We start from the raw sequence: 19,895 nt of genomic DNA on the forward strand, positions 1-19,895 counted from the left end.
ATCAAGAACTGGTTGAATGGAAGATGACAGAGGGTAGTGGTTAATGGAGATTGCTCTGAGGAAAGGGGTGTGCCTCAAGGTTCTGTTCTTGGGCCTGTTCATTTTAACATTTTTATAAGCGATATTGCTGAAGGGCTGTCAGGTAAGATTTGCCTCTTTGCAGATGATATCAAAATCTGCAATAGAGTAAACACCTTGGATAGTATGAATAACATGAAGAAAGACATAGTGAAGCTAGGAGAATGGTCTGAAATTTGGCAGCTAAAACTTAATGCTAAGTAATGCAAGGTCATGCATTTAGGCTGCAAAAATCTGAAAGAAAGGTACAGTTTAGGGAGTGAAGAACTTATGTGCATGGCAGAAGTGCAGGGTTTGGATGTGATTGTATGTGAGGATCTTAAGGTGGCCAAACAGGTTGAAAAGGTGATGGTAAAACCTTAAAGGATGCTAGGATTCATAGGAAGAGGTATAGCCAGCAGGAAAAAGGCATTGATGCCCCTGTATAAGACTCTGATGAGACCTCATTTAGAATATTGTGTACATTTCTGGAGACAGCACCTTCAAATAGATATAAAAAGAATGGAGTCAGCCCAGAGGAAGGCTACTAAAATGGTATGTGGTCTTCATCATAAGGCATATGAGGACAGGTTAAAAAAATCTTAATATGTATACTTTAGAGGAAAGGCAGGAGAGGGGAGATATGACAGAGACATTTAAATACCTGCGTGGCTTAAATGTGCATGAGTCGAGTCTCTTTAATTTGAAAGGAAGCTCTGGGGCATAGGATGAAGATAAGTGGTGATAGGCTCAAGAGTAATCTAAGGAAATACTTTTTTACAGAAAGAGTGGTACATGTGTGGAACAGTCTCCCAGAAGAAGTGGTGATTCTGGACCTGATACTCACCAACGGGGACAATGTCACAGAGGTATCGGTGGGAGAAGCTTTGGCCTCCAGTGACCACAACACGGTGTGGTTCCAGCTGAAGAAAGGAATCACTAGGTCAAATACATCGACTAAGGTCCTAAACTCTTTAAAGGAGCTAACTTTTAGTGCATGGGAGACTATGTCTACAAAGTGCTGCAAAATCAAAGCACGACGGACAAAGTAGACGGTACTATGGTCAGCTCTGAAATCAACCCTGCAAGAAGCAACCAACAAATACATAAAAACCGTGAGCAAAAGGTGCAGAAAAAACAGATCACAGTGGTTCTCTGCGGAGATCTCAGAACTAGTAAAGCAAAAGAAAAAAGCATTCGTAACATACAAACAATCACAACAACCGGAAGCTAAAGAAAACTATCTGACGAAATCTAAAAATGTTAAAATGGCTGTCAGGGAGGCCAAACTCTGGGTGGAAGAAAATATAGAAAGACAGATTAAAAAAGGGGATAAATCCTTCTTTAAGTACGTTAGTAACAGGAAAAAAAACACCAGCGGTATTGTGCGCCTAAAGAAACCTGACGGTAACTTCGTAGACTTGGACACAGACAAAGCAGAACTACTCAATAACTACTTCTGCTCGGTCTTCACTTGCGAAGCGCCAGGATCCAGACCTCAGCTACAGACAAAGGGGTGCTCGGAGGACCCATTCCGGGACCTTGAATTTACCGCGAGCAATGTCTACCATGAGCTATCAAAGCTATGGGCCCAGATAGTCTACACCCCAGAGTACTTCGGGAATTGAGAGATGTCCTTGCAGAACCATTAGCTGAGCTTTTCAATCTTTCCCTACACAAGGGAAAAGTCTCCTTGGACTGGAAAACTGCCAACGTTATTCCACTCCACAAAAAGGGATGCAGGGCAGAGGCTGAAAATTAGAGACTGGTGAGTCTCACATCAATAGTGTGTAAACTCATGGAAACATTGATAAAAAACAGATTGGACGCGATTCTGGATGATGAAAGATTAAGGGATCCATACTAGCATGGCTTTATGAAGGGAAGGTCTTGTCAATCCAATCTGATAAGCTTCTTTGACTGGGTAACAAAAAAATTGGATGGGGAGAGTCCCTGGACATCGTGTATTTGGACTTCAGTAAGCTTTTGATAGTGTCCCACACCATAGATTATTGAACAAGATGAATGCAATGGGCCTAGGAGAAACACTGACTGCATGGGTGGAAGACTGGCTTAGCGGCAGACTTCAAAGGGTGATGGTAAACGGTATTCCCTCACAAACATCGGAAGTTACCAGTGGAGTACCGCAGGGCTCAGTCTTGGGCCCGATACTATTTAATATCTTTGTAAGGGACTTCGTGGCAAAATTACATTATTTGCCGATGACGCTAAACTATGCAACGTTGTGGGCAGCGCAGCAGAACCTGACAGCACAACTATGTCCGACACTATGAAACAGGACCTGCTTTTACTGGAACAATGGTCCAGAACTTGGCAACTGAATTTTAATGCCAAAACATGTAAGGTGATGCTCCTTGGTAGCGAAATTCCATGCAGAAAATACACCCTAAATGGTGAAAATTTAACAAGAACTGTAGCAGAGCGGGACTTGGGAGTAATCATCCGGGAAGACATGAAAGCTGCCAATCAGAGGAGAAAGCTTCAGCAAAGGCTAGACAAATGCTGGGTTGCATCAGAAGGATCTTTATCAGCCGAAAGCCTGAAGTTATACTACCGTTATACAGATCCATGGTGAGACCTCACCTGGAGTACTGTGTTCAGTTTTGGAGGCCACATTATCTAAAGTACATGAAGAGAATGAAGTCGATTCAGCGAATGGCCACTAGGATGGTCTCAGGACTTAAAGATCTCCCATATGAAGAACGTCTGAGCAGGCTGCGCTTATATTCTCTCAAAGAACGCAGAGAAAGGGGGGACATGATAGAAACATTCAAATACATCACGGGCCGCATTGAGATAGAGGAAGAAATCTTTTTTCTTACCGGTCCCACGGCGACTAGAGGACATCCGCTAAAGCTCAGAGGGGGAAGATTTCATGGGGACACCAGGAAATACTTCTTCACCGAAAGGGTAATTAATTGATGGAATGGTCTTCCAAGTCAGGTAGTCGAGGCCAGCAACACGCTCGACTTCAAAGGACGATGGGACAGACAAGTGGGGCCACTCCAGAGGAATGCTTAATAGATGAGAGGGAGGGAGGGTTCTTGGGTGGGCAGACTTGTTGGGCCGTCAGCCCTTTTCTGCCATCATACTCTATGTTTCTATGTTTCTGTGTCTGAATTCAAGAAGGCGTGGGGTAGGCATGTGGGATGTCTTAGAGAGAGGAAGAGATAATGGTTACTGCGGATGGGCAGACTAGATGGGCCATTTGGCCTTTATCTGCCATCTTGTTTCTATGTTTCTATTTATGTCAATAATAATAAATCTAAACATAAATGGAGCTTAAAATGGTACCAAAATAAAAATAATATGAAAATTGTAAACTCAAACCCAACAAGTATGGCCAAGGATACTGCAAGTTTGTGATTGAAACCAGGGGAAGGCACCATAAGCCTCCTATATAAACGACGAGAAATATTTAAGTGGTGAATGTTAAGGAGTACTCAGGACATAACTGAGATTTGAAAGGAAGCTCTGGAATGAGAGGGCATAGGATGCAGGTAGGAGGTGATAGGCTCAGGACTAATCTAAGGAAATACTTTTTTACAGAAAGGGTAGTAGATGCATGGAATAGTCTCCTGGTAGAGGTGCTGGAGACAAAGACTGTCTGAATTCAAGAAAATGTGGGATAGGCATGTGAGGTGCTGCAGGTAGGTATACTGGATTGATCATTTTGCTTTTATCTGCCATTATTTTTCTATGTTTCTGTGTAACCTTATCTCATTTTGTATCAGCCTGATAAAGAAAATATAACTGGAAAAAAGATAATGGCAATAAGACATCACAAACAGCTATTTTGTTTAAAAGGGGTGGCCATCTTAATCTGGTATAAGGAAATTGACAGAAGCAGGTGGCATTTTATAGACTAACCAATTTATTGAAGCATGAGTTTTTGTGGACCAGAGCCCTCAGATGTGACATTTTGCTAATATTTACTTACAAATGAATTTCTGTTGTATTTTTTCAGGAACAGCATAGCAGCCTCAGCAGTGTGTGTGTTCAACCTCAGTGCCATCGCTCAGGTGTTCAATGGACCATTCAAATACCAGGAGAATTCTCGCTCTGCCTGGCTACCTTATCCTAATCCCAATCCTAATTTCCAGGTAATCTATAAAGGATAATGTGGAATAAATGTCTTACTTTGGTTTGGAAGCAGAGCACAGATGGAAATACAATTAGAAAGGCCATGTGAAAGGTGTATTCATTTTCTAAAAATTATAAAGCTGTTTCCCATTTGTTTAAATATAGTTTTTGGGGGGTCGATAATGAGAGTCTAGGATGGAGGCTGGCTAACACCCACAGTTGGAGCTGAGCCTGGATATTCTGTGCAGGCCATTTCCAGTGACCAGCATTGAATATCCAGTCTATTGTTGATGAGTCAAACATAGCCAGCAATGTTAAACTAAATTAAACCTTAGGTTTGTATACCGCATCCTCTCCACAATCGTAGAACTCGGCAAGGTTTACAGGAGCTGGGATAGAAAAGGAACTCCAATGAAGGGTTATAGACCTTAGTATAAAGAATGTTTAGAGGGGCTTAGTATACCAGAGAGGGAGGAAGTATTACATTTTTGAGAATAGCCAAGTTTTCAGATGTTTACGGAAAAGTTGGAGGGAGCTCAGATTCCGAAGTGGGGAGGTAAGGTTATTCCAAAGCTCAGTGATTCTGAAGGGGAGGGATGTCCCTAGTTTTCCTGCAAGGGATATGCCTTTTAATTATAGCAGCCAAAGATAGACTATTTGGGCTTCCCGATTGGCTGCTAAACTTGGCTGGTCAGCATTCAAAATCAGCAGCTTTCGTATGATTTGTCTGCTAAGATTTGGCCGCTAAGCGATAATATTCAGTGGAGATAATTAGCTATGTCCCGCTGAATATTAGCCAGGAGCTGTTCCTGGCTGGTTACATAGCACTGAATATTGGGCGGTATCTTCTCAAAGTGCCTTTTTTTTTCTCATGAAAATAATGATCTTCATTTTATGCTGTAAGCCTGCTCAGTGGCTCAGCTGACAGTGCGTAGAAGATCGACATGTTAGCTAATTAGGGGTCCTTTTACTAAGGCATGTTAGCCATTTTAGCGTGTGCTAAATGCTAAAGCATCCATTATAGTCTATGGACACGTTAGCATTTAGCGTGCGCTAATATTTAGCATGCTCTAAAATGGCTAGCATGCCTTAGTAAAAGGACCCCTAGGTGATAACAATAAATTATTGGTGTTAACAAGCACTTATTTGGCAGTAATTAGAAGTTACGTGCACACCTAAATTTCATAGCGCAGTTCCAAAGAGGGCGTGGCCATGGAAGGGCATAAGTAGGTCAGGGGCAATCCTGAAAATTAGGTGTGGTGTTATAGAATACTAACTGCCATCAGTTGGATTCGAGCATTTACTCTAGCCTTTGGCAGGCATAAATGCTCATGCTCAAATTTACTAAATAGCGTTTCAAGTATTTAATGATATAAATTTCAATTTATAATATTAGTTCATTTATTACATTCTCTTCTGGATCTTGCTGAATTTGAAAAAGCTATAACATTTTGGGTAGACGTTCAAATTTATGCATGAAAGGCCAGATTCTATAAATGATGCCTAAAGTTAGGTGCCGAGATCAACATACCTAGGCACCTAACTTAATTATTAAAAGGCTTAATTGGCACCAATAATTAACAGTTAGCACCTTGTAATTTAGTAGGTGCCTACCACCTAGTCTAAGGCACCTACCAAAAAGTAGGAGTGGTTAGGTGGTAGAATGTGGGCGCCTAACCAAGGGGCGCTCATTTAGGCCAAGGAAACCCTCGCATAAATAGGGTGCGCCTAAGGTTAGGATGTCTATTGATGCCTAAGTCACACTAGCCACACTACTCAGCATCTAAGTTTTGGGCGCCATTTACAGAATCAGACCGAAATGCACACTAAACTAGTACTCAGTAAAGCTCATTTTGCACAGCGCGCCCTTTACAGAATACCAGCTTAGAGAAGATGGGGGTGGCGTATGTTTGAAGGACAATTATGGAGGCCACCCCCAACAAAAGACAGGATTGATAGTAGGAAAGATAGCGACGTAAACAATACTAGCAACTCGCTTCTTAGCAATGCAACAAGAAGCAAAAATAAACAAAAAAACTATACAAAAAAGGAGTTTACCACTGAAAGCTGGAAAGCAATGACCACAAATGCTCGCAGTCTAAGCAACAAAGTTCATGATTTGCAAGCCCTGATGTTAGAGGCAGACCTGGATATTGTTGCTATCACAGAGACATAGTTCAATGAATCCCAGATTGACATGGTTCTAGGCAATTATTTTCAGTTAGCCAGTCGTTAAATTGAATGCCAGGAATGGAATGTTAAAGACTGGTCAGTAGTTTTTGGGATTGTCATCATGGGAGCTCTTTTTCAGTAGGCAGCGCACCACAGTTTGTTTTAATGATGTTGGCAGCTGCCCTTCCACAAGCAAGGTGTGAACAATTTTAGTGGCCCCTTCATTGAGGCCTATGTTGTTGCAACGTCATCTCTTTCATTACAGTAATTTACCTTTCTTGAGAGGGTGCCATGTATAAATCCACCACAGATCTACCACAGGGTTGTCCAATGTTGGTCTTCAAGGGCCGCAATCCAGTCGGGTTTTCAGGATTTATCCAATGAATTTGCACGAGACCTATTTGAATGCACTGCTTCCATTGTATGCAAACAGATCTCATGCATATTCATTTGGGAAATCCTAAAAACTTGACCTGGCGAGAGATGAGGTTGAACACCCCTGATTTACCAGATATATTATTTTACAAACTATTTTCCATTCTCACCCAAAGCCCCACTGTTCTATCCAGGGTTGGTTATTTTTTTTTTTTTCTTTCTTTCAGTTGGCAACTTATTCCCACTGCTTTTTAAAGGCATCTAGTCCAATTAAAGATCTCATCAAAATCTCTCTGTATTTTTTTGGGCTATTTTAAATCATGCACAAGATAGCTTTGAACCTGTAACCTTTAGGTTAAAAGGCAGCAGTTCTACCTCCTAGTATTCTGAACCTTCATGAAGGTTGAGGGAAAACTCTGTAACCTTTCACCCTGAAGTCTTAAACAGCAGTCCTGGCAAAACAGTTTTAGATTCCAAGATGTATAAATTAAATCCTGCTGTGCCGCCTTTTTTAGGGCTAAGAGGAGGAAATTATGGATTATCTCTAGCCAGCCCTGCTTTTCCTCCTTCTGATTCAGTGTCCCTGGAGTCTTCAGTGATCCACACCACTTTTATTCTTTTAGTGAAATGCTGCATTGATTCCATGAGGCAGTGAGCTGCCCTGAAGGGGAAATGCCAGAGCAACTTACGTAGACTTTACTTCCTTACTTTACTTCCTTAAGAGGGGCCACGGAAAAGTTCTCAACCCAACCAACAAAACTGGGTTAGTCTCCATCGAGGGCTATACAATTAGTTAAGTGATTTTCTATTTTATTTGTTCTGTATTTTTCTGAAGGAATGATACAAATGGAAAATCACTGGACTAAGAGGTTCATAATCGAAATGGAAATATGCCTAAAAACCCACCTAAATCAGCACTTGGACAGTTAAAAAGACCGATTGTCCAAGTGCTGATAATTGAAACGGGTTTTAGACGTATCTAAAAGCAGCTTAGGCCTTTTCACTACCGCTCTACGCCCAGAGTGAAAAGGGGTATTTTTGAAGGAGTGGTTAGGGCGATGGTAGGCGGGATGTGGGCCGACATAGACTTAGTCATCCTGCAACGATAATCGAAAGTTTAACGAGACTGCTTAGATGGAACTTATACATTGTGACTTAAGTGATTTAAAAAAAGGTCTAAGTGCCCAGAAGGTATCCAAAATGACCAGATAACCACTGCAGGGACAAAGTACAGACCCCCACACACTCCCCCAGTGATCACTGACCCCCCTCCCCCCACCACCATTAAAATCAGAATTAAAAAAGTGCATACTTGCCTCCAGAACATCAGCACCTGGCATAGGAAAGCCTAGTAGAGCTGCACAGAGGTAAGCACATAAGCAATGCCTCCACTGGGTCAGACCCGAGGTCCATCGTGCCCAGCAGTCCGCTCATGCGGCGGCCCAACAGGTCCAGGACATAGAAACATAGAAACATAGAAGATGACGGCAGAAAAGGGCTACAGCCCATCAAGTCTGCCCACTCTGCTTACCCACCCCCTGTCTATGTCCTAATGACCCAATTTCCTTATCTTGACCCTCGTAGGGATCCCACATGGGTATCCCATTTATTCTTAAAGTCTGGCACGCTGTCTGCCTCGATCACCTGCACTGGAAGCTTGTTCCAATGATCAACCACTCTCTCTGTGAAGAAATACTTTCTGGTGTCGCCATGAAATTTTCCGCCCCTGAGTTTGAGCGGGTGACCTCTTGTGGCCGAGGGTCCCTTGAGAAAGAAAATATCATCTTCCACTTTGACACGTCCCTTGAGGTACTTAAATGTTTCGATCATGTCTCCCCTCTCCCTACGTTCCTCAAGAGTGTAGAGCTGCAATTTGTTCAGTCTCTCTTCGTACGAGAGACCCTTGAACCCCGAGATCATCCTGGTTGCCATCCGTTGAACCGATTCAATTCTGCGCACATCTTTACTGTAATGTGGCCTCCAGAATTGCACACAGTACTCCAGATGAGGTCTCACCATGGCCCTATACAACGGCATTATGACTTCAGGCTTTCGGCTGACGAAACTTCTATTGATACAACCCAATATCTGCCTTGCCTTAGATGAAGCCTTCTCCACTTAATTGGCAGTTTTCATGTCTGCACTGATAATTACTCCTAAATCTCGTTCTGCTGAAGTCCTAGTTAAAGTTTCTCCGTTCAAGAAATACGTCCTGCATGGATTTCCGCTTCAGAGGTGCATGACCTTACATTTCTTAGCATTGAAGCCTAGCTGCCAGGTTGAGGACCAACTTTCCAATGTAAGCTGGTCATGCGCCATATAATTCTGTAAACTGCATTCACTTACTATATTACATAGTTTGGCGTCATCGACGAATAGTGTTATTTTACCTTGAAGCCCTTGAGTCAGATCCCCTATGAATATGTTGAAAAGGAGTGGACCCAGGACCGAGCACTGCGGCACTCCACTGGTCACCTCCGATGTTTTAGAAAGGGTACCATTAACCACCACCCTCTGAAGTCTGCCACTCAGCCAATCATTGACCCATGCAGTTAGTGTCTCTCCTAACCCCATCGATTCCATCTTGCTTAGCAGCCTGCGGTGTGGGACACTGTCAAAAGCTTTACTGAAGTCCAGGCACACGACGTCCAAAGACTCTCCCAAGTCCAACTTTCTTGTTACCCAGTCAAAGAAGCTGATGAGATTGGATTGGCAGGACCTACCCTTGGTGAATCCATGCTGACTGGGATCCCGAAGATTCCCTTCATTCAAGATCGTGTCCAATTTGCTTTTTATTAGTGTTTCCATGAGTTTGCACACTATTGATGTGAGACTCACCGGTCTATAATTCGCAGCCTCTGCCCTGCAACCCTTTTTATGCAGAGGAACGACATTAGCTAATTTCCAGTCCAGGGGAACTTTCCCCTTACTTAGGGAGAGATTGAATAGCTCAGCCAACGGTTTCGCCAGGACATCGCTCAATTCTCTGAGCACTCTTGGGTGCAAATTGTCTGGTCCCATGGCTTTGTTCACCTTGAGTCTTGCCAGTTCACTGTAAACTTCACCTGGTGTGAACTCAAAATTCTGAAACGGGTCTTCTGTGCTTTGTGTTGCCTTCAACTGCGGACCGTGTCCCGGTGCCTCACAGGTGAAGACTGAGCAGAAGTATTCATTCAGTAGTTTGGCTTTATCGGAATCTGCTTCCACGTAACTTCCGTCCGGTCTTCTAAGGCGTACTATCCCGCCTGTGTTCCTTTTTCTGTCACTAATATACCTGAAGAAGGATTTGTCCCCCTTTTTAATGTTTTTTGCCAGAATTTCTTCCACTCGAAGTTTTGCCTCCCTAACTGCCATTTTGACCGCTGTAGACCTGGTCCTATATTCTACTTTTGCCTCTCTTTTCTCCGTGCGCTTGTAGGAGAGAAACGCTTTTTTCTTCTCCTTAATGAGGTGCGAGATCTCCGCGGTGAACCATTGAGGTTTATTGTTTCTTTGTCGTTTATTTACTGATTTTATGAAGCGGCTAGTTGCTTCATGTATGGTTGATTTCAGTGTTAACCACTTAGCTTCTACATCATCGGTCTCCGCTTGGTCCTGCAGCGTCTGATGGACGAAATCTCCCATGCGTGCGAAGCCTGTGCCCCGGAAATTGAGTACCTTTGTTTTCGTGTTTGATATAGGGAAGCCTTTCCTAAGCTTGAACCATACTATGTTGTGGTCGCTGGAGGCTAGCGTATCTCCTACTGAGACCTCTGAGACGCTTTCCCCGTTGGTGAGTACCAGGTCGAGGATCGCCTGGGCCCTAGTGTGCTCCGTTACCATTTGTTTGAGACGTGCTCCCTTTATGGAGGTTAAGAGCCTCCTGCTACCGCTGGTTGTCGCTGAAAATGAGTTCCAGTCTGCATCAGGCATATTGAAGTCCCCTAGCAGTACAGCTTCTCCATGTAGAGTGATATTCTCTATGTCTTCAATTAATTCTGCGTCCATGTCTTCCAGTTGTCTTGGGGGTCTGTATACCACACCTAGATACAGGCATTTTTCTCTGCCTCTTGCCAGGTTTACCCAGAGGGACTCCCCGGTGTACTTGACATCTGTGATCCTGGTGGTTTTGATGTCCTCTTTAATGTATAGAGCTACCCCCCCCTCCTAACCTGCCCTCTCTGTCCTGATGAAGTAGATTGTAGCCCGGTATAGCCATATCCCACCCATGTGAGTCCGTGAACCAAGTTTCAGATATTGCCACCACATCTAGGTCAGCATTCCTTATTTCAGCCTCCAATTCTAGAATTTTGTTACCTAAACTGTGTGCATTGACATACATGGCCCTCCATATCTTGTGTTTGCTAAGTCCCTGTGAGGCGTATCCTACCCGGGTCGGTGTGACTCCCAAAGAACTGTTTGCAATGTGGGTACTTACCTTGGACATGGAAACGGAGTTTCGACTCACCTCATCAGGATAATTCCTTTCTGCACTAATATGTGAATGGGTACCCTCCCCCGACTTACCTAGTTTAAAGCCCTGTGCAGTAATCCTCTATCTATACCCCTCTATCCCTTTTTCCAGCAGGAACTTGTCCAATCCTTTCTTGAACCCCTGTACCGTACTCTGCCCTATTACGCCCTCTGGAAGTGCATTTCAGGTATCCACCACACGTTGGGTAAAGAAAAACTTTCTAGCATTCGTTTTGAATCTGTCCCCTTTCAACTTTTCCGAATGCCCTCTTGTTATTTTATATTTTGAAAGTTTGAAGAATCTGTCCCTCTCTACTTTCTCTATGCCCTTCATGATCTTGTAAGTCTCTATCATGTCTCCTCTGAGTCTCCGCTTTTCCAGGTAGAAGAGCCCCAGTTTCTCCAACCTTTCAGTGTATGAAAGGTTTTCCATGCCTTGAATCATTCGTGTCACTCTCCTCTGAACCCTCTCAAGTATTGCCATATCCTTCTTAAGGTAGGTGACCAATACTGGACACAGTACTCCAGGTTCGGGTGCACCATTGCCCGATACAATGGCAGGATGACTTCCTTTGTTCTTGTTGTAATACCCTTCTTGATAGTACCCAACATGCTGTTTGCTTTCTTTGAGGCTGCTGCGCATTGCGCCGTTGGTTTCATTGTTGTATCCACCAACACTCCCAAGTCCTTTTCGAGGTTACTTTCCCCCAGAGCTGAACATCGGGTTCTTTTTCCATATATGCATGACCTTGCATTTCTCTATATTGAAGTTCATCTGCCATTTATTCGCCCACTCCTCCAATGTTGTCAGGTCTCTTTGCAGTTCTTCACATTCCCCTATAGTTTTAATCCTGCTACAGAGTTTAGTGTCATCTGCAAACTTTATAACCTCGCACTTGGTCCCCTCTTCCAGGTCATTTATAAATAGCAGTGGCCCGAGCACAGACCCCTGCGGGACACCGCTCATTACCTTTCTCTAGCCCAAGTAGTGGCCCTTCACCGCAACCCTTTGCTTTCTGCCAGCCAACCCCGTGGTTCCACAGTTTCTTAAGTAGCCGCTCGTGAGGTACCTTGTCAAAGGCTTTTTGGAAGTCGAGATATATGATGTCAATGGGGTCCCCTTTGTCCATCTGGCTGTTTATCCCTTCAAAGAAGTGTAGTAAGTTCGTCTGGCATGATCTTCCTTTGCAGAAGCCATGTTGGCTTAAGTAGTCTTGCAGGGGGGGGGACTAGTAAACCATAGGGAGGAATATCCAGGCCCATAAGCCACTCTAACTACTGTATTCATGGTGAAAAATGTGCATTCACCAAAACCTCCCAAAAGTGATATCATTGCATCGACATCCACGCATGTGCGGAAGTCCTCCAGACACGACACCGAGCTCGGGGAAGGAGACATGAGGTTTGTGTGGAGGAGAGGTCGGAGGCAGAGTGGGACGGGGCCGGGGAGCAGAATGTGGCGGGGCCAGGTGTCCTCTTTTTTTTTTTAAGAGGAAATCTGGTAACCTTAGGATGAGTAGCGTAGTAAGGGGTGGGCGGAGGGCAAGCTATCCCAAGTGCCATGTTCAAGGTAGATACCAGCGCTTTTTCTCTTCTCCACTCCTTCTCCCGCGTACCTCTTTAAATGTTCAGCAGTGCGAGCTGCATCTTCCACTTGCTGTTCACGCCATTGTTGGCTCCCTTCTGACATCACTTCCTGGCCACAGAACTACTACTACTACTACTGCTATTTATCATTTATATAGCGCTGAAAGGCGTACACAGCGCTGTAGATTTTGACATTTAATAGATGATCCCTGTTTGAAAGAGCTTACAATCTAACTGACAGACAGACAGACATGACATATAGGGTTGGGGATGCAGAATTCAAGGTGAGAGGAATTAGAAGTTGAAAGCAGTCTCGAAGAGCTGGCCTTTTGGACTTCAATGCTGCCAGAGCATGATGTCAGAAGTGAGCTGAGGCAGGTATGAGCAGCTGGTGGTAGGTGCTGCTCACGTCAGAGCGGGGGCTCTCAAGTGGAGGGGAAGAATGGGGGGTTGCACGGCACTGCCTAGGACTATGCTACCCTGAAGCCCTCAGCAATGTCCTTGCTTTCCGTTGTAGCTGCTAGACTAAATTTGACAAACCTTTTGAGCTAAAAGACAATTTTAAGTTATCAGGGGCAATGCAGCAGTGGTAAAACCAGGACTGATTCAGCCTCTTCCCGAGTAACCTGGATGGATCAGGTTAATTTGCTTTTTATAGCATTAATTTAGTCCCAGAGGCACTCCTTGTCAAGTTGTAGCAGAAAGTAACACTTCCTGTGATTTTACTTCCGGAGTATATTGGTGTTTTAAGGCCAAGTAATGCTCTTGTTCTGTTTATACGTGACTGTATACATGTGAGATCCAGCAGCTTAAAGTATGTGTTCTGGTGATACATAGCTTCTGTGTAGAAAATCTGGGGGATGGAATGTAGCAGGGGCAGGCAGGGACAGAGGCAGAAAAAGTTGGACTCATGGAGGGACAGAGAGAGATGTTGGTTGGAATGAGGTCTGGAGGAAAGGAAGCATGCAGGAGGAAGAAAGAAAGAAAGATTGGATGCACAGTCAGAAGGAAGTGCAACCAGAGACTCATGAAATCACCAGACAACAAAGGTAGGAAAAATGATTTCCGTTTTGAGAATTTATATTTGCTGTCTATATTTTGCACTATGGCCTCCTTTTTCTAAACTGCAATAGTGACCACCTGGAGGACAACCACAAGGAAGAAATGGGTGACACAGCAGCGACACCTGGAAACAAATCTAGTGCAAGCCAACGCCAGGATGAGGGAAGATGGAAGTGCACAGAGGACATGGACCTATGGCTGGAGAGATGGACATACACTGGGGACACGGACCTGTGGCTGAAGAGACAAGAGAAGACAGAGAGCACAGTGATTGTCTTGGGGGACTCCATCATCAGACAAGTTGACAGCCACATAGCGGGAGGAAGACAGGATCGGCTGGTGACCTGCCTACCGGGAGCCAAGATAGAAGACATAGTAAGCCGCATCGATAGGATCATCGACAGCATGGAAGAGGAAGATACGGCGGTGGTGATCCATGTGGGAACAAACAACGTGAGCAACAGGAACTACAGCAGGGAAGGACCAGTTCCGGGTGCTAGGAAGGAAGCTGAAGACCAGAATGTTGAGGGTAACGTTCTCAGAGATCCTGCCAGTACCCAGGGCCGATGAGAAGAGGCAGTTGGAGCTGCAAGCAGTCAACGCGTGGATGAGGCGCTGTTGTGAGGAAGAAGGATTCCACTTTGTGCGCAACTGGATGACGTTCTGGGGAAAGAGCAAGCTATTCAGGAAGAATGGGCTCCACATCAGCGGAGATGGAACAAAGCTACTTGCAAGTAACATCAAGAGAGAAATTGAGAAGTTTTTAAAGTAGGAAGAAAAGGAAAGCAGACAGTCGACCAAGAGTCGATGGTTTGGGAACCGGTATACCCAGAAGATACCGTGCAGGAAGATAGCGGGGAAGATTCACCGGATCACAGGCAAGACAAAAAGGGACACAAGAGGGAAGGAAATGCAAGAAAGTAACAGGCCGCAAACTCAAGTGTATGTACATGAATGCAAGGAGCCTAAGGAATAAGATGGGGGAACTGGAAGCTATGGCACAAAAAGATAACCTTGGCATCATCAGCATCACGGAAACATGGTGGACACTGTGCTACTGGGATATAAGCTATACTGATGAGACAGAGTGGGTTAAAAAGGTGGGGATATTGCCCTATACGTCAAAGAAGGAATTGAGATTACTGCTGATAAAGGACCGCATCATTGATCATCTTGACGGAGACAATCTGATGAGGACCAGCGAGCACGGCTTCAGCAAAGGAAGATCTTGCTTGACGAACTTACTGCACTTCTTCGAGGGAGTAAACAGGCAGATAGACAAGGGTGACTCGGTCGACATTGTATATCTGGATTTTTAGAAGGCGTTCGACAAGGTTCCACATGAATTACTACTTCGAAAAATTGCGAGCCATGGAATCAAGGGTGAAATACATGGATTAAAAACTGGCTGGCGGATAGGAAACGGAGAGGGGGGGGGTAAATGGACAACACTCGGCCTGGAAAAGCGTCCCGAGTAGAATGCCGCAGGTTTCGGTGCTTGGACAACATATTTATAAATGATCTGGAAATTGGTACGACGCGTGAGGTGATTAAATTTGCAGACGACACAAAGTTATTCAGAGTAGTGAAGACGCAGGAGGATTGTGAAGATCTGCAATGTGACAAACACGCTCAAGAAATAGGCCGCAACATGGCAAATGAGGTTCAACATGGATAAGTGTAAGGTGATGCATATCGGTAACAAAAATCTTATACACAAATACAAGATGTCCGGTGTGGTACTTGGAGAGACCCCCTAGGAAAGAGTACTGGTCGACCAGTCGATTGAAGAACTGGTCGACAAGTTGATGAAGCCATCCACGTAATGTGTGGCGGCCGCGAAAAAGGTGAACAGAATGCTAGGAATGATTAAGAAGGGGATCACGAACAGATCGGAGAAGGTTATAATGCCGCTGTACCGGGCCATGGTACACCTTCACCTGGAATACTGCATCTAGCACTGGTCGCCGTACATGAAGAAGGGGTCCAGAGAAGAGCGACTAAAATGGTTAAGGGGCTGGAGGAGTTGCCGTACAGCGAGAGATTAGAGAAACTGGGCCTCTTCTCCCTTGAAAAGAGGAGACTGAGAGGGGACATGATAGAAACATTCAAGATAATGAAAGGAAGGGGGGCGCTAGAGAGCCCGATTAGTATGGAGGCTTGAGACACGAGCTCCCGCCGACGGCTCCGCTATTTTGCTTTCCACTCATTTTCTATAGAAATAAATTGCGCTCTTTCTTGCTAAAACGAAGCCTAATCCCAAGCAGGGCAAAATTGAGGCTGCTTTTGCCGGCACCTCAGGGGCTAAACGGCCGAAACAAGATCCACTGTCCCCTGTTAAGGGCGATGCGAACAGATCCTGAGCTCTCAGTGTCAGATCAACTACAACTCATCTCTAATATGCTGTTCGAGAGTAAAGACGACATAAAGGATATTAAGCACAAAATTATTTCTCTTACTGAGAAAATGTCGGCAATGGACACCAAATTGGCTACCTTAGAACGGAAGAGTCAGCTTATTGACAAAATCACCATGAATCAAAAAATGGATCGGAAAGCCCTGCACATGCTGGAGGTTCAGCTGGAAGACCTCGGTAATCGCAGCCGTAGGAATAACTTACGTGTCAGTGGCTTATTTGAGAGGATTGAAGGCTCTGACGCCTGCAAATTCGTTGAAGATTGGCTCCCAAGGTACTCTCCTTGAAATTCGACAGGGCCCTGGAGGTGGAGAGGGCCCACAGGGTTCCGTCCATATCTCCTTCTGCCTCACAACGGGTGCGTCCCGTGGTAATGAAATTACTGTGCTTCCCTCATGTGGCGATTATCCTGGACAAGATGAAGTCACTCCATAAACTCGAATGGCAGGGTCAAGCCATCTATATCTCTGCTGACTACACCAAGGCCACAGCAGAGAAGCGACACAAGTTTTTGGCCTTGTGCCCTCGTCTGCGTGCGATTGAGGCACGCTTTGGTCTCCTGTTGCCGGCGTGCTTCAAAATTACCTATCACAATAGAACCAAAATTTATACCGACCCTGAGGAGTGTCACACAGCTATCCCCTGCTCTGACCGGCAGGGGACTTAGCTGTGCCAAATCCAGACCTGTCAGCGTGGCTTCCCCAGGAAAGAGGAAGGCTTTTCAGGTAAAACAGACGTAGGCACCTGCCTAGTCTGCCAGGCCGCACTGAGATACTTTGCCAAAAAGGAGACACGATTCAGGTTTTTTTCAAATTCATATACTTAGGCTTTATTGAACAGGGGGTCTGAATACTTTCAGCCACCCTCATGGAATGCAAAAATTAAGCATAAAACAAAAACAGCATATAGTTGTCAGAATGGCTTGAGCACCAAGTATGGCATACAGTTCCAGTTCCCTGGACTTTCTCTGCTTTAAAGATAGTCCTCTTCACCAGGGCTCAAATAAGCAGAATTGCCATGAAAATAAACTTCCAAACAATGAAAACAAACTGCATAAACAAAGCAGATAAATGGAGTAGCAAACTTTAGAAATAAAGTTCCAGGCTTTCCAGCTAACCTAGCTGGGTAACGTGTTCAGTTTCCAGCTCAGACTCCTAGGCTCATTAGCATCAGCTGACCTTTTCAGCTGATGGAGCACAGCAGGGCATCAGATAAACTGTTAGGTTTACAAAGGCTTTAACACAGAGGCTTCACACTATCATAGATACAGTCCCTTTAGCAAACCACAACCTCCGGGCAGTCCCAGAGTGAAACGGAGAGGTTTTCCTTCTCTCCCTAATCAGTGACACCTGGGCTCTGGTTACAGAGAGCCAGCACTCAAACGCAGCTTAGTGAGACAGATTCTTGGCTCTCCTTTAGCTTATGGACTAACCTCCATTCTCTCTGGGTTATAGTCAGCTTCTGGACACACTTCAGCAGTGTCCATTGCCTCCTCTTTTCCAGCAGCTGGGCTCAAGCTTGGGAAGTCCTCTGTCATCTCCACGTCCTCACTACTGTAGGGTTGAGGAGGGAGACTTCTCTCCTCATCTACCTGTTTGCACTGCTGCTGGTCGTGCTTTTGCCTCGGTTCCTCAGCTTCCCCTCTGTTCCTGCTCCCCTCTCTCTGTGATTCAGGGCTCTGCTTTTACGTGTGTCATAGCCCCACCCCTCTCTCCTAGGAGCAGGGGGGTTGGGCAGGAAATCCCTAGGGAAATAACTCTGGTTTCTCCTAGGCTGATAATGTGCATACCTTGAAGGACTAGGACTCCACTTCTCAGTAAAAGTCCTATCAGGCTTTCTGATGAACTTATACTGATATGGCACTCTCTGCTGGATATTCTTAGGCTCATACCTTTCCTGCTGTACCTCACTGCCTGAGAGGTAGTCAGCCAATTCCCTATCCTTACTTTTAACCTGGTCAGCTCTCCTGACCAGGGACCGTACTCTGCTTTTATCCATTAGGGGGACAAAGCTGGCTACGGGTTTGTCACAGGAGATGGATCGCTTCTTGAAGGAACAGGAAGAGCTGCAGCATGTGGACACCTGATTGCCTTTATGACTTATTATTTAGCCTGTTCTCGATGCATTAGCGCTGTGTAGTTCTGGCAGATATTCCTGCTATGCTCTTTTAAGGGTTTGAGTGGAATGTATAACCATTATGTTTTCAGTATTTTTACCATATTGTTATTTGCGGGTTGTTGGGGGGGGGGTCTCGGGCCTCCGTATTGTAGTGCCTCTGTTCCTCCACAGGCTTACGGAGGCGCCTTTTTTGCGGGATGGTTACAAGGCCTCTGTCTTGTGGACGGGAGGGGGTTAGGATGAATGTTGGGAGGGGGGTGTCAGAGTGTGTGTTTGGGGTTTTTTTTTTTGTTTGCAACAGGCTAGGCAGACTTTCTCATTCTTTGGGTTCTTTAGGCAGTGTGTAATCTGTGAATATGTTGTGCAGTTTTTCTTGTCATTGCAACAGGGGATCCTGTTAATCTTTAGTCTGAATGATTGTGATGCCAGTTTGTAATGTATTATCCATGAATATTAGGGATTTAAATCATCCTATCAAGAGGAAGAAAATGCTGTTATTTTGTAAGCATCACTCTGCTCAGGTCTTTTTGCAAGAAACCAAATTGAACACAATTGAATCTGCTAAACAGAAACAGGATTGGGTCTCTCATTGTTTTTTCTCACCCACAGTCTCCTCTAGGGGTGGGGTGGCCATTTTGCTGGCTAAACATCTTCAGTATCCCATCATACACTCCTCCCATGACTCTCAGGGCAGATGGGTCATGGTTACTCTCGACATTGATTCCCAACGCTATACCTTTTTTACGGTTTATGGGCCCAATATTGCTGACCCGGGGTTTTTTCATGCCCTAGCTAAGGAGCTGGCTTCTATCACCACTGACTATTTTGTGGTGGGTTTTGATTGGAATTTGGTCCTTGATGCACATCTGGACTGCCGCTCTCAGACCTCCTATCAGCTTCCCAAAACACATTCTATCCTAATGAATATTATCCAATCCTTTGGCTTGGCCGATGTCTGGCGTCTTTTCCACCCTAAGGACCTTGAATATACCTTCTGTTCAGCACCCCATTTGTCTGTTATGAGATTGGACTACTTCCTTCTCTCTCATTCTCTCCTACACTTTGCACAGAATCCCTCTATACTTCTTTGTCCTCTTTCAGATCATTCAGCAATTTCGGTTACTCTATGTTTATCTACTCCTTCCTCTCCTGCCTCCAAATGGCACCTGAATGCCGCTGATACTGAGTTTCTTGCCAAGGTTGAAATCTGAACCAGGGAATACCTTTCACATAATGATACCCCTGGTATGATCTACCAGACTCTTTCGGATGCATATAAGGCATACCTGAGAGGGGAAATAATAGCGTACTCCGCCCACCTAAATAAAGAACGTAAAAAACTTTTGACTGAATTGGACACCCAAATCAAGAATTTGGAAGTCCGCTATCACATCTCTCCCACTGTCTCTGATTTGATGCAGCTTCGTAAACTCAAATTTCGATATAACTCTATTCTTTCTGAGAGGGCTGATATTTTGCTGATGAATGAGGGGGCCTTGTATTATGAACATCGAAACAAAGCAGGTACAATGTTGGCCAATTACCTCAAACA

General features: G+C 44.8%; 1 protein-coding gene across 1 annotated transcript in view; it reads left to right on the top strand.

The window, feature by feature from the left end:
* SEMA5A (semaphorin 5A) overlaps positions 1-19,895 on the top strand; it is a 1,054,315-nt gene that overhangs the window by 655,753 nt on the left and 378,667 nt on the right. The window contains 1 exon segment of the mRNA XM_033929716.1: positions 4,046-4,181. Within this exon segment, the coding sequence (XP_033785607.1) occupies positions 4,046-4,181 (136 nt within the window).

Source organism: Geotrypetes seraphini, chromosome 2 (assembly GCF_902459505.1).
Source record: "Geotrypetes seraphini chromosome 2, aGeoSer1.1, whole genome shotgun sequence".
In the NCBI taxonomy this organism is placed as follows: Eukaryota; Metazoa; Chordata; class Amphibia; order Gymnophiona; family Dermophiidae; genus Geotrypetes; species Geotrypetes seraphini.